Below are 15,499 nucleotides of genomic sequence, written 5' to 3' on the forward strand. Positions count from 1 at the left end.
GTCNNTAGCGTCANTCTTTATCCACAAACNATAATTTGTAATTTTGAAATCGCCCTGNTACCANTTNNNNAANGCCGTTCACTGATATGTTGTTNATTANNNNTGTTNTTGGCTGTTCTTTACTGTTGTTGTTGCTGCTGTTGGCTAGTGAAAAATAAAAATCACTATTTAACTTGTTTTATGTATTGTTTTTTTCTAAATTATTACTGTCGCATTTGATGTAACGTCACTTTGGTACAATAAAATATAGAATAATGATAAAAATTATTTTCGGGAATGCTGATCATGAAAAAGTATAAACTTCACCACAAATAATATATTTAAATAAACAAAATTTCAATGAATGACAAAACTTTAAAGAAACAATAAAANTTTTGGAATAATAAATATTTCCATTATTATTACGTCACTACTATTAAAGTTACGTAATCCAAAATGGAATATTTGAACCAATGAAATGAAAAAATATTACAGCTAATCACAAGGGAACAATTTGAATCAATGAGAAATTAGACAAGAAAAATCAATATGACAACGACTTGACGGCCCAATAAAATAGCGTGCTATTTCTCAACTAAATTTCATTGGTTGTTTCTCTGAAGTACGCAGCTAAATTTCATTGGTAGTCAGTCCGGTGGGCTTAGGTTTCCTAGAAAGGGGACTGCTTAACTTTAAATTTCCGAAGCTAACAGGACACGTCAGGAACAATCACTATGCAAAATCATAAGCGAACACCATGTTTCAGAACAGCAACCAATGAACTTTACTGAGAAGAAGTAGGCGGAGTTCGTTGGGGGATATCAGGTCCACCCAACAAAAATTTTGCGTTTCTGTTAAAAATTTTATATATTTGTGTTTAAGAATATTAATAATCATTATTACATATCACAGACTAGTTTTGATTTAATTATATTAAAGTTGATACTTGCATATTGTTAAATACTGTAAAATCGATAATAAGTTTAGTAAACATAATAAAAGCAATGTTGAGTTCATGACAGTTTGTGTGTGCTGCATTATTTTTGTTAAAGCCTGCTTAAGGCAGTTGAAAAAATTGATTTTCTGAAGATGAATTGGTTTCTTGAATACTTTTTTTATCCGGTGGAAAATGTTGTGAGGGATGTAATTGAATGGCGATACACGGCCGTATCAGTCTTTTATGTAACCTTTTTAAATGCTTTATTTTGGTAAAATACATAAAATGGAAAATTTTAAGCAGTGAGCTTATATTTGTATTTTATAGGTTTGTTGCTCTGTGTGTTGAACAGGAATATCAAAAATTCTTGCTATTGTTAATTCTTGCATTGTTGGCATTTGATCTTGTAATATTCCCGATTTTGCGATATGGTGAATATATCAAATTGATAATTAGATTTAGATCGATTTGGATAAGAAATTTTATAATGAAATGTTGAATAATGCAGTTTTCTTTACATAAATTTCTTTATTTTGGACTTTGTTTTATAAATGCAAGTTAATGCAAATATTTTTTTTCATTTTTTTAGTAATTTTGTTCATTTTCTGGTACTTCAGAAAGAGAAGACAGTATGTTAACTATTTTTTTTTATAATTTATATTAGTGTTATTATTTTCAATTCAGATCAGAACAGCAAATATCATCACGTCGACGTTCCAGAATATCACTATACTCGACTATAATTCAGCCTGTTTTCCGTCTTGTATTCTTTTTACTGGCTGTGAAAAAGGGAGAGGTGATTTCTGTTGGAGAAATGTTTAACATTTTTTATAATAAAATCATTGTAGTTGACATTTGTTATATTGGTTTTAAACGCTTTGAAGTTTTTATGGGAAAACGATGCAAAAACATGCTGCTTTCTAAGCTATGCAACTTGTGAGTGACACAATTTTGTTCATATTAATTATTTCAATGATTAAAATTTTTAATTTTATTAGTAATATTGTCGATTATTATACCTCCATGGAACTATTACAAGATTAATTGGCTAATATTGCAATTTATAAATCGATGTTGCTGGATAATTTATCGATGGACTTGGAACTACATTTTGCAGCCGTGTCAGCAGGCAGTGTGTTTTTTGGCCAGTTGGTGTTCCTATCTGTTTTTATTTCGCTGGTTAAAGCCTATATTTGGATGGCTTTATTATAAATTTGTTTTTCCAATATGTTATTTTTGTTGCTATGTTTGCCGAATGCTATGGTATTGTATAACCGGACGTTGGATTCGACCGTTGTGCAGAAGAATATTGGGAATTCGGTTTTTAGCAAGATCAGTGTTTTATGAAAATTTATTTCTGCCTATCAAAAAGCGTACTAGTCAATTTGTGAAGTTGATAATGTACATTCTTAGTTTACGTTGGATAGTGGATCTCTTAAGCTACACTTCACAAGTAGTGAAATCGGTTTGCTTTCGCTGTTGTATAGTCCTTGCTCATTTTATACAGTATTATTGTGGTCAATTGATTGCTACAATAGTGGAAACATTTTGGAGACGGCCAACAGGCTTTGTAAAACGGAAAGCTGCCGCCTTTAACACAATGGTGAAGAGGAAAGTTTTGCTAGCGTCAGCTGTTTTCAGAATAATTACCCGGCGAATATTTTCTATTATATTCTATGGTTCGGCACTTATTATTTTGCTTGCTACCAAATACAGTGTTATATATGTTGTTGAACCTATTGTAAAGCGATTCTACGAATTGATCGTTTCCATTGGCCAGCAACTGTCTGATGCTTATGGAGACAGGATAATTAGCTTCGTCGAAGCAGTTCGTGAACATGGAGAACATTTATCAGGTAAAATTTTCACTATGGTATAAAGAAATAATGCTCATAGGACAGAAATTTTAAATACCATTTTATGTTTACTTTTAAGATCTAAAAGTGGCATCGGTCAGTTTACTAAGTGAAAGTTCTGCGAATTTTATGATGATAGTGAACACAAATTTTAGGTAGTTATCTGTAAGATATAATAATACGGTAATATAAGTTATTCTTTCCAAAAAATGCTTTCACATATTCTGAATTTGTTTAAAAAGTGTTCAAACTGAATTGAGTAAATTAAAGTTTGATCTGTAAAATTTTTTACTTATATTATTTTTGAATATTAAATGGCGTTTACTAAGTTGTACAAACTTAAGATTTTTTCTTCATATTGATTTCAGTACCAGAAAGCATTAGTAATTTTATTATTTGTTTTGAACAGACTACAGTAAGAATAAATACGTGGAAGTGCTATTGTAATTTTGTACATCAGTGAAAAATTTATTAGAATTTGTTTCTGATTATACTTTCTGCTAGAATTTTTTTTTGTTATAGTACGGAAAGAGTTAATTTAACATTCATTATATTTTAATTTTAAATTTTAGAACTTCGACAGTTCCAAGCTATCAGTCGATTAATAGAACTGCTTTTAACAATAAAACTTACTTTATTTCTGTATGGCAGTCAATTTTCTTTAATAATTGAATTTACAGAAGAAAAAGATGAAGAGCTCCGAAACTTCATTCCTGATCCATTTGGTGAAGAAGTAGAAAAAATGGTGTTGGAAAGTTCAGAAGAGGAAGAATTCCTTCCAAACCCTAATGCGTTGAATTCAATGAATCAAACTACTTTTGGTTAGTTTACTTGTTTACAGTTTCTCTAAATGTAAAACGAAATGTTGATTTTGCATTTTTTAGATGATACCGAAAATGCAATGATTTCAAAAATAAGTGATTTTGAAAACACTGATTCCGAAGATGAGGGGAACTTTTTACCTGATGAAAGTAAAACTACCGTACGTCGACGTCGTAGAAAGGCAAAAGGAAAAAGGACAGCAGCAACCCAACAGAAAAAAGAAATCGTCGACCAAGGAAAGTTGTGGAACACGGTTCAAGGAGCTCTTCGAGCAGGGCTGTCAAAACTTAATTTTACCGTTTCTGGTGAGGAGAAAGATATACAAAAGAACGCCTTCTCCGATTGGGAAGATGAGGAACTTTCAAAATTCGAGCCTTCTTTTGACGATTTTGAAATTCTCGACAAAGAGAAGGACCTGTGAATGTAGTGCTTCTGTGTGAAATGCATTGGTGCCGCGTCGCTTGCATTGTGTACAGGTTTTACTTTACTGGCCACATTTATTACAGTTTGTTGCAATAAATACAACTCATTTACTCCATTTTATTCTAAGAAAAATGTTAACAAACATTTCGTTCATTCTTTCACACCTTCGCGCAAACGCCTTATAGTGCTGCGTACAGTAGATCCGGTAGTTGTACTGAAATTAAAAAAATGCAATTATAAACAAATCAGTGTAATATTAATTGTATCACCTGAAAACATAAGCACCGCCTGCAACAGTTTTCTTACAGCTTTTGCATTTCCAAATTCCAACAGCACGACGCTTCATGTTTTCCTTAAAAAATTCAAATATTTTTACAAACAATAAAGTGTTAATTGTAAAAATATCATAAATAAGGTGAAATACAAAAAATATGAATAAATAATGTTAGAATTTAGTAAAATATCAAACCAAAAATAAATAAATAATACCTTTCCACAAAACAAACATGTGTATTTAGAATGTTGTGTAATTTCCATCTTCTTGATTGTTTTACGTAAAGATGCACCATATCGTGTCCCATACTTTCCAGTTATACCAACTTTCTTTGTACGCTTTGCCTGCACAACATAATAAAATAATACGAACTCTATTCCTATGAAAATAATGGACTACATACCATTTCGTAAATTGGCAACACAGCTGAAAGTCTGAAAATAAAAACAATTTATATAAATTCACAGAAAATATTATATCAGAATAATTCAAAACTCGGCATAAACTATAAAAAAATACCAGTACATAACAAAATATAATCACAATTTAGAACAGTTGCATCTTTATATATGTAAACGGAAATGTTAAATACATCAACACAGGAATGATATTAAAATTGATAGTAAAACAGTTTAAAATAAAGTCAATAATAATGAAACTCGGTAAACACTTTTAATATAAAATAAAAATTTGTAACGACAATTTCCAAGAAAGCAACGTAGTTACAGTACGAAAAGCAAATGCAAGCATTAATATAACAATACAAAATTGAATAATTTTACAATTGTTAATTCTTTACAATTGAAATTACAATTTCAAATTAAAAAAAAACGTATCATCATTCCATTATTTACATGAACTTTATAGGCTGCAGTTACACATGATTCAGTATTACATCTATGGCATTAATTTAACGAAATTCTTGACGTCGCATTTACTTCGCAATATCTATTCAAAAAGATATTCAAACAATTTTTTGATAAAATCAAAGCATTTTATTTAATCAAAATGAAAAACTGCCGTTTTTCTCTTTCAGTTTTTAGGTGCTCCGTAAGCATCAGGAAGTCGTTCAATGGAATACCTAAAGTAAAGCAAAAAATACAACAAAAATTTCTATGAAAATGCAGCTTTTGCTGAAATGAGATGAATGACATATTTCCTATTATTATTTTTGACATTAAAACATTTTATGAAAAAAAGTTTACATCATCACTACTATAACTGCTCATAAATCATAAATTATTTAATTAAATATAAAGAAAAGAAGCACAGACCTATGATTAGTTATATACATAATTGGAACACCCGGAATTTTTCTTATGCGCCGTTTCAAATCTTTATCACACGTAGCCACTATATAACATTTTGCCTATAACAAAATTGCTATATGTTTAATATTTTTTGGATTGGACAGTCTTATTCAACATATAATGAACAAATTAATTAACTTCACATAAATCCTTTTACCTCAGTGACACGTTGAACAATGCAATCATCAGCATAAGTGCCTTTGTGAAGACACACTAATCTTTCAAATCGTGGATCCTTGATAACTCTAAACAAAAATTTAGAAATAAGCAAATGCGTCAACATTTATTACTAACCGTAAAGCAAGTTTAAATTTAGTTCCCATTTTTTCAAGTTCTCCCAAAACACAATCGGTAATATATGGAACACCTAAAAATTGCTTTGGAGTGCATTTCCTAACAACGCAAAATCAGTCTTACATTTTGCATACAAACAATCTGTCATTGATTTCACAATATCCAACTTGTTTTTAATAGAAAAGTTAATAAAATTGGTATCCAGGATTACGTGATACGGTGGGCCAAGATGCTCGTTGTATTGCAAAAATAAAGCAGCAGATTTACGTGGCCTAAATAATAACGATCATATTAAGCAACCAAAAAATAACTAAAAATAATTAGCACCAAAACTTACAATTCACGCACTTCTGGGTTATCATTTTTTGACGCAGCTTTCTTCTTTTTCAATTCTCGAATACTTGGATTTCTATAATTTGTTCAAGTAAAAACTTATACATCATCAATATTACAAATTTGAAATACATTCGATTATCCGTCGTCTTCAAAAGTTTCGGCTTATTCCTAGTGGTCTTTACAAACCTCTTCACCTTCGGCTACAGACAAACAAGAACAAAAACACGATTAAATTATAAACAAAGTAGACAATTTAAATAAATGAAACAATACAAGAAAAACAAATAACTACGCCAGAAATTTAGAAGATTAATTTAATTCAATTATATCTTATTTTAATAAATAAGAGACAAAAAATATGAATTACCATTATTCAGCAAAAACTTGAATTTTGAAAAATGTTTCTCACAGTATGAAACAACAGTGAATTTAATATTATGTTCAAGTACAAATATTTTTGTTCAACACTACTATTACCAAAAGGGGTCTTCACGGACCCCAGAAGTGGAAAAGTGATAAAACTCTATCAAAAAAAGTTGATTTCTGCTGATTTTTTCAATATTTACGTGTGAGGTAATGAATTTTATTTCTTTGGATAGTATATTTGCTTCAATTTCTAGATAATTAATTATTTTTACATTTTAAATATTAGTGTAAATATATTTGTACGAATAAGCAATGGTTATCGTTGTAGTTGTACTACGAAGTATTTTTATACTTATGTTGGAAATGCAAGCTTCCCGCAAAAATGCCCACAAAAGCTATGCAGGTCAAGGATGCCATCCCCGGCATTCGAGGATGATTCCAGGGGTCATCCGAGATGCTTAACGGGCATTGCGCGACAGCAGCAGCCGGAATCCTTGCTGGAAGCATGGAAGAGAACAGCAGACGCCACACCGGCGGCCGATGGTTGTCCCGAGACAATGGATGACCAAATTTCCTCTGACCTAAATCGTGGACCTGAGATCGGCACGCTCCATACATAAACCGGTGAAATCTGAATCTGATCAGAATCGAATCGAGAGTGAAGTACTGGTGTGATCGTGCAAGAGCTGTTGACGTCGAGTTGAGTGCGTGTGATCATCGTGCAGTGCAGTGCAGATTGCTACCGTTTGTTGCAGAATCTGTTTTGGTGATTATCAAATTACCAATCTGTCGCTGTTGTTAAATTCATCTCTTCCCAAAGAGTTGTCTTAACCACAGCAAGAATCGTCCTTGCTTATCAACAATCGATCTACTGTAATCAACCACCAAACTTATACAGTCCACTGATCAAATTCTGTTGTCTTCACAACAACTTATTTTACTTATTCCATATTGTCAGTATTTCTACAGTATTTATTTTTTGAACATTTTGACATTCCTTTGTCAGATTGTAATTTAGTGTGTTATAATTGAAATATTTTCAAACGTTCAGTTTTATTAATTTTAATTTCTGCAATTTTAGTAAATTTCATTGTTAAGTTTTTTAAATAAACAGAACAAAATAATTTTTTGTATTTCTGGCGATTATAAAATTGAATTTATAATTTTTATTAATTAGTATGAGTACTGATGAGTGAACTGTATGCTAATGATAAATGGCATTTGGTTTTGTGCAGCTTACGTTTTTAAATTTTGTTGTAAATTTAAATTAACTTTTAACTGCATTTTTTGTTAATATAAACTGTTCAATTTTGTTGTTAGCAACTACATTAGTATAAACTTAGGTAGATTTTTATGTGACATCTGAAATTGTTGTATTGATGCAGTTTTTGAAGCTATGGATACTTCAAGTGGATATTCCAAGCATTTCTTATCCTTCTGGGACATCAACACTGCATATGTTTATCAATTTATGAAATACGCAAATCGGTGAGTTTTCTTTGTGTTCTGTATGCCAATCAATTAATCAGCATTATGGAAGAAAAGTAATAATTTGCTCGTTTATTGTAAAAGTAATGTATGAATCTCTTTCTGTGCATTGATTTAAATTAATGTTTTAGTACTGATAATAATACAATTGAACAAGAGGAAATTGTACTGTCAGAAGATACTATTAATTCAGGTGCAATTTTCTTTTTAGTTTGCATATTTTTCACCAATTATATGAAGTGCATTTATCATATTAGATGTTGCTGAATTGAATACACGGCTGATTGGTGTTTCGTTTCAAGCAGACGAAGGTAGTACGTGGCAATGTATTGACAAAAATCCCTTGACTTTTACTAAAATTTGCACTGCTAAGATCGCCGATGCAGGTACATTTGTTGCTACTGGAGTTGTATATTTTTTAAAAAAAGAGGTAAAAAATGAAAAGGATTATAGGCGCAAGTTGGATAGATATGCTCAGTGAAATAAGGCTGCGTAAATTCAGGGTGGAAAAATTTTGTCGCCTGTCGCGTCAACCTTATCACATCCGTTGTTCGAAATGCAAACGCTTGTTGGTGACGGAAAAGGAAAGGTTGATTAAAATTGCACAAAATTATATGAATAAAATTTTAAATGAAAATTTCAGAATAACCCTGTATCCACTGCCTTCTCCAGATGTGTTTGATTTGTGGGAAGATTACTTTTGTTCCAATACCAATCAAAAGGAGTGTTTGGCATCATTTCCAAAGCCGTCTCGTTTTAACTGCTACGTTGGACGTTTATTCTTCGTTATGGATGTTGATAATTTGCAAAACAATTTTGATATACTTGCCTACAGGCAACCAATTTTGAAATGTTCATATTGCAAACAAGAATTTGGTATTTTGAAAGACAAACGTTAGCAAATTATTTGTTTTAATCATAGCTATTTTCTCTTGGCAAAATTTGTTTTCAGCCTCTTCTGGAAAACTGTTCAGCAGACATGCTTTGACGATTTATCATGGACTGGCCGATCTTGTTGATGCAGATAATAAATCGTTTGTCAGTTTGTGGTAAGTCGAAGTAGAGTTTCACTTTCTGTTGTTAAAAAGAATAATTATCATAAGTTCAGTTTATGAAATGATGATTTTAATGTTTTTCTTCGTTCTGTACATGGTCTCTAGTTTTGTAAAATTGATAAATGCGATTTATTTTGCTTGCAGGTTTGATTCCAAAGAAGAATATTATGCTTGGATATTGTATTCGGAATCAGAAGATAACTTTGCGAAGAAAATTGTTCTCGCTGATTTGAGCAACGATCCTCAAGTGGTTGTACGTTGTAAAAGTCAAATATTTAGTTCACTTTAAAATTACTTTACACATTATTACAGATCTGGTTGATGACGTCCGTTTGGCTAATGATTTGCAGTGATTTACCAACTGAAACTAATCGACCATTTTTTTGTTTGAGAGTAAAATATCTCATAATAAATGATGACTACGATAAGTATGCATACGATATGTTACAATGTTAATCTTAATGTCTATTTAATCTATGTATAAATATTGTATGAAAAACTTTCCTTTTTATCTCTAGCCGCCAATATGCAAGGAATTCAGCAGAGGTATCATCTGTTACAATTCGGTTGCCAAAGACAGAAATTGATTGCATAGTGGGGCAGCTTCAAAAAAGTAATTCCTTGTATCCAGAAGTGATGCGTAAAATAGGAATATTCTCGGTCTGTTATTTTTATTCAATACGTTGATAAATAAAACAATTGAAAAGATCCATTTCAGACAGGTTTTCTGCGACTTGCCGATGCGAAATATTGAAACATCTTCAAGCTATGGTGAAATTAATAACTGTTGATTAATTTTTTGTTTGTTATTAATTTCAACATTTATAAAATATAAAATTCATAATAATACAGGCGATTTTATGCCCATTTTCGTTTTAGGGGAAAATTTTACATTGAGTTTATTAATTTTGGATATCGTTTAGAAATTTACAATAAATCTGTAGAATATATAACATGTTATTGCTGTATTAACTAAGTTTAGAAAATATGAAAAATAAAGTGAAAAAACTATACTAAAAAAATTAAACCCTGCTTTGTTGTTCTTAAATTACGTGGGACTAGTGCAGAATTGTATTTGCAAGTAAAAATGAATTTTCCTTAAGCTGCTTGTTTGGGTGATTTAAGTTTCGTTTTAAAGTGCGAAATCAGTGGTAAGTTGAAAATTATCTCAGACTCGTATGATGTAGAATAGTGGAAAATAGTGAAGCCAAAGAGACGATGCTAAGAATATTAAAAACGTTTATACAATTTTTCCACTAATAGCAATAATAGCTGCTTACAGTTGTTTCAGGTAGTGATGAGGCAACCAAAAAGCATTCCACCGGTGAAAATGCAAAAGAAAAAACAAAAATAACTGCATTTTCAATTTTCAGAAAAGAAATTTAATTTTTATCAGAAAAAAAGAAAATAAACATGATTTTAGCAATTACAACGATAAACAAGATTTGCAAAAATATTCAAATCAATTACTGCTTGAAAAGGTGGACAAGTTTCGCACATGGCATGTATAGAAAACAATGAACGAGTATATAATAAATAATTATAACGCTATTATAATTGTTGTTATCACAAAGAAGATCCATCTCTTTTGTAGGACAGATAGGCACGATTGATTTGTTCGAGAAATATGAACATCAGTACAGTATGGGGTGCAATTCGAAAATAATACGGCGTGAATCCTTTCCACAATGCTTGCGGACCCTCGTTTCGAGCAATCTTCAACCAAACATCCAACGCATTTTTATATTCTGGTCGTCCATCGACAGTTTTCATATTTTGAATTCGCGTTTTGGCAATGTCGACTGGCATACTGGTGATGGTGGTAGCCAAGCCGCTGATCATGCTCGAGCAAAAATCGCAAAACAAATCATCCCGCATCATTTCAGTTTCAAGCAACTTCTGCTTCACCTGCGAGTAGGTGGCAAGCTGAGTGGCGTTGACGACCATCGCCCTAAGTACGGTCGGCGTGCATCCACGCCAAAGTGTGAACAGACCTTCCTCTCTGACAATGCGAAAGATGGCATCGAAGACGTTCTTGTAGTTGCGTCGCAGATGCGGCGGATGCTGACCGTCGGCGGTCATGCGAATCAAGCTAATCTCTGCCGGCGTGCCGACCATCGCTCCCACGGCGCCTGCGCCGATGCCCATCGCAGCTTTGACTACAAACGACGGTGGCACACCGTCTCGGGTCAAACGGTCCGACAAAAAAGTGTACGTGCCCAGCCGAGTAGTGGTATATGTAGCTTGTCTGAGCAATCCAGCCGACAGCCCGTTGTAAAATCCCAAAACACCTTCCTGCTTCAAGATGTTCTTGATAATGGAAAATGTGGATCGCGGTGCCGTTTCAGCACTGGCCTGCGCTAATTGCATGCGATTTTTCACCAAATCCAGCGGTTGAACCACAGCCGTCGCCATCATACCCGAACAACCACCAAAAACAAACTTCAACAAATCCGGTATTGCCGGTGCTTTTTTCTGCTTTTCCATTCTTTTACTTGTATTTCAATTTAGAAATGAAACAAAAATTATCTTGAATTTTCTAATACTAAAAACAAAACTATGCAATATACAATACAAAAAGTCTTTTTTCAAATAAAAAAAAGAAACTGAATTAACACTGTACGATAAATGAAGAAACAGCTTGCTTTCTTTTACACGTTCACAAAAGCATTTACGATACAATTGCAATCGTACAATAAAACTGAAATTCAAGTTCAAAGTTATATTCATCTATAAACTGTTTTAATTATAAAAAATTTTACTTAATTCTAAAATTAAACAATACTAATGCAAAAAATATCATCAACAAAAATACAAACAGGATATCTGTAATATTTAAGCGCGCGCACTTTACAGTATGCAATTGTTTGAAAATAAGGAGCAAAAAAAACAAATGTTAAATAAGCAGTTGGTTGATAATTTGAAAGAAGTATTTTAAAAATCACGCATGCTACTGTTCGAAATTTATTTCAAACAATTACTACGTGTAAACGATGCAGCTGCTATTGTTTACGACTCTAGCTAGCGTATCATTGATACTCCATAGAAATTAATTAGAAAAGAGACTGACGTCATGTGTATTCACATAATTTACCATACACGTTGAATCGACACAAAGATGAAAAGCAAACAATTTGCACGATTACAATCAGGACAAAGCAGTATCAAATATGAAATTTTATGAAAAATGTTTCTCATTAAGGAACTTCACAATATTGACAATTTCCGCTATTTTACAAAACTTTTTAAAGATGAAAACATTTGAGCATCGTGTTTCTTTTACTATCCGAGCAAGTATATCGAAAGAGCCGAATTTCACGTGAAAGGCTAATTTCGTTGAGGAAGAACTGATAGCGATAAATGTTCACTAGAAAAGTAAATAATGTGGAGGCGAATGTTTAAATTCGCCTCTTTTCTCGAAGATTTATTTCGATGCTATAGCATTGAGAACATATTTTTGGGTAATTTCACAAATATTACTTCGAACCATTGTTTCCACTGGTTACCTTCATACGTAAGTGAATTTGGTATTCATTTTAAACATTATGCATTTGAAGAACTGTAAAAGAGTTGATTACAAAATATATACAAAATATGTTTTTATGATAGGTCAGGATAGAGTACATCACTGTTTTATTTCTTTCTGACAAGAATAAGTGAAAATCATTAAAATCACTTTCCTAATTAAAAAAATATATACAATATAGAAAAACAGTGCTGCGCAATTTATTAATTTTGTTTGATATTACATATGTATGTATGTATGTATGTATCCGGGTATTATGTATGTATTAATATCAGTTAATGATATTATAATACTATAAGTTGCAATTATAGATTTAGTGTCAACGACAACAACAGTAACAAAAAGTTTTGATAACTTTGAAAAACTTTATGAGATAGATTGTTTGAAGTAAAAATCTGATGTTAGCAAAAACTTTAATGAAAGTAAGAGCTAATATTCAACAACGTTATTTTACATTATTCATTGAACATCAAATAAAATATTTTAAAAATGTGAAAAAAGTTTCTTAAAATTACAATGGAAAAACCAATGAATGGAATATTTTATTTTCATAATTTATAATTCATAATTAATTTAAAAACGAGTTAACTAGTAATATGCTATGTAAATAAGAGTAAAATTGTAAAGGAGATTTAAAAAATGATTTATTGCACAAAATTATTCAAAATACTCAAATTTTTAATATTTGTATTAAAAGAAAATGCATTATTTTAATGACGTTATTAGGTAATAGATTATTCAGAGCATGGAAGTTCTGTAAGCTGAAGATCGGAAAAATTTACAGCGCTTTCTCTTCGAACATTTTCTAATATCAAAAAAAACGTATTGTAATCAATAATAATACAAACCATGAAAAAAATGAGTTTACATAAATTAAAAAAGTTTAATGCTTTAATTTGACAATGAAACATCTGTGCATATCATGTTATCATAAGCAGAGATCTTTGATGTGCTCATTATGGGAAAATATTTTAGATTTTGGTTTATTAAAACGGGTATTTTATCAAAGCACTGCATTTAATTGACAATTTATTTATCACATTTAATAGAGCTGTTGATCAATTAAGAAATACAAATCAATTGTATTAATCACAGTTTATAAATTACATGACAGTAACGTTATACACTGATATAAGAGATTGGATGGTATTTTTTAATTGTTGAAGGCAATATTATGTTTTATTTCTATGTAATATTTCAAAAAACGAACTATGAAAATTGAAATTAACTGATTGCATAAATGAATTGATCGTATTATTGAATAACGTAACAGAAACAAATAATTTATAAATTTAATTATTTTGTGTTTTCATATAAACGTAAACAATGAAAATATTTGAAGAAAAAAATATACAAAACTCATACTGTAATGCACAACTTGTAAATCGACATCAATATACAGTATTCATCAAGAATGCAGATTGTAATTTGTAAATTACTTTGGACTGTGATCAATTGGGCAGATGAATGAGTTTATAAGAAATATTAAATTTTTTAATAATATTGTAATGTACATTTGATGCTTGTACAAAAATGTTTCGATATTGTTGAAAACTGAACGCAGCATTGTTCATGTGAGCATTTCTTCTTTCAACTGCTGGTCATTTTTATTTGGGATTAATTTTCTTTCATTAATAAAAACTTTTATTCCATTTTATAATAATCATACCGAGAATTGTGAAATGAAAAAAAAAACATAATAAATAGCCTCTGCCCAGAATTGTTTTGTTTTACAACAGAAGTGAATTATTTCAAATTTGTTGGTCGGTTTATATTTGATAAAAACTAGGATGTAGAATTTTATTTTGAACAAAAAAAATATCCCAATGAATAAAGAGCAAATAACAAGAACGAAAGAAGGTTAAATAAAAAAAGATTGCAATTTGTTTAGTCAGTTGTTAGTTATCATATTTTGACGTATAGTTGTAATTTGTTGAAAGTGAATTTGGTTAGATTGGACAACAGTAGAAATGCAATCAATAAAGCAGCGACGCCGCATCCGCATGGCTGCCTCTGATTTTCTGTTATTGTGCTGCGTTATCTACCGTATTTCAACAAATGCGCTTGTCCACATTGGGCGTTTTTTTTTCTGTTCGCGAGTTTTATTTATGCAATAAATAATTTGGTTTAAAATGATGTTATTTATATTGTTTTGCCGAGTTAAATTTATTATTTGTTGTTTGCAGCTGAAGTGAAGTGATCAGACGGCGATTGGGGCTGTTTGTTGTTTCTGGTTGAGCAAAGAAAAAGCTGCGGCAGCGATTTGCTTAGGCGGCTAATTTCTGATTGCCAACATTCGTCCGTACGTCGATGCTCGCCTAGTGGACAAGAACGGTGTCTGGCGATGCTGCTTATTCTTATGCACTGCTGCTGATGTTCAGGTATGTAGGCGTTGGTGAAGTTGGAAATATATTTATTTTTCTAACATCCTTTCTCTGTGTGTGTGTTAATTCTCGTTTTTGTGTTAATTGTGTATAGTAGATTGGAACGTTGGATGTAGACGATGCGGTGCTAGCGGCATTCTTTTTATTAGCCGCGTTAAAAATCACATTTGCGGCGCCAGTCGATCCGGCGAATCATTGACGACGTTGGTGACGAAAAAGAAAAGCAAAAAAAAGGGGAAGAATAAGAGAATTCATCACCACTGGCAGTGTGGTGGTGGTGGTGGTGTTGCGCTTTTTCACTCTCATTCTCTCCACCTTGTAAATTTCTTCTGCACACCGTCAGTTTATTGTTGTTGTCGTTGTTGTTGTTGTTGTTGTTGCTTATACTGTTTACATCATTTAAATTTGAAGAAGCAGAGCTAGCTAGCTGTCTGTTTGTTTGTCGTCAG

The 15,499-nt window shown here is 31.5% G+C and overlaps 6 protein-coding genes across 6 annotated transcripts in view; 4 read left to right on the forward strand and 2 right to left on the reverse strand.

The window, feature by feature from the left end:
* The window catches only part of Tsp_00503 (conserved hypothetical protein), a 4,688-nt gene extending 4,175 nt beyond the window's left edge, over positions 1-513 (forward strand). The window contains exon 8 of the mRNA XM_003376289.1: positions 475-513. Coding sequence (XP_003376337.1) covers positions 475-513 — 39 coding nt within the window. The remainder of the gene's footprint in view (positions 1-474) is intronic.
* A 243-nt stretch (positions 514-756) lies between these two features.
* On the forward strand, positions 757-4,015 carry Tsp_00502 (hypothetical protein). Its single transcript, XM_003376290.1, has 5 exons — positions 757-776; positions 1,637-1,712; positions 2,034-2,772; positions 3,453-3,593; positions 3,657-4,015. Exons 1-5 carry the CDS (start codon positions 757-759, stop codon positions 4,013-4,015), a joined length of 1,335 nt encoding a protein of 444 aa, XP_003376338.1.
* A 152-nt stretch (positions 4,016-4,167) lies between these two features.
* Positions 4,168-7,315, reverse strand: Tsp_00501 (rRNA-processing protein FCF1). Its single transcript, XM_003376291.1, has 10 exons — positions 7,179-7,315; positions 6,233-6,304; positions 6,019-6,167; positions 5,896-5,968; positions 5,759-5,846; positions 5,566-5,660; positions 4,695-4,725; positions 4,507-4,635; positions 4,287-4,369; positions 4,168-4,231 (listed from the first exon to the last, which is right to left on the reverse strand). The coding sequence occupies exons 1-10, from the start codon at positions 7,313-7,315 to the stop codon at positions 4,168-4,170; spliced, it is 921 nt and encodes a 306-aa protein (XP_003376339.1).
* A 661-nt stretch (positions 7,316-7,976) lies between these two features.
* On the forward strand, positions 7,977-9,894 carry Tsp_00500 (hypothetical protein). The gene is made up of 10 exons (XM_003376292.1): positions 7,977-8,056; positions 8,217-8,278; positions 8,343-8,471; positions 8,539-8,674; positions 8,729-8,961; positions 9,038-9,119; positions 9,285-9,390; positions 9,453-9,568; positions 9,659-9,800; positions 9,859-9,894. Exons 1-10 carry the CDS (start codon positions 7,977-7,979, stop codon positions 9,892-9,894), a joined length of 1,122 nt encoding a protein of 373 aa, XP_003376340.1.
* Positions 9,895-10,706: 812 nt separating this feature from the next.
* Positions 10,707-11,627, reverse strand: Tsp_00499 (conserved hypothetical protein). The gene has a single exon (XM_003376293.1). It carries the CDS (start codon positions 11,625-11,627, stop codon positions 10,707-10,709), a length of 921 nt encoding a protein of 306 aa, XP_003376341.1.
* Positions 11,628-12,522: 895 nt separating this feature from the next.
* Tsp_00498 (putative diaminopimelate decarboxylase/aspartate kinase) lies at positions 12,523-15,249 on the forward strand. Its single transcript, XM_003376294.1, has 4 exons — positions 12,523-12,601; positions 12,978-13,053; positions 14,652-14,745; positions 15,148-15,249. The coding sequence occupies exons 1-4, from the start codon at positions 12,523-12,525 to the stop codon at positions 15,247-15,249; spliced, it is 351 nt and encodes a 116-aa protein (XP_003376342.1).
* The last annotated feature ends 250 nt before the right edge of the window (positions 15,250-15,499 follow it).

The sequence above is a fragment of the Trichinella spiralis genome (assembly GCF_000181795.1).
Source record: "Trichinella spiralis strain ISS 195 chromosome Unknown Scfld4, whole genome shotgun sequence".
NCBI classification, from domain to species: Eukaryota; Metazoa; Nematoda; class Enoplea; order Trichinellida; family Trichinellidae; genus Trichinella; species Trichinella spiralis.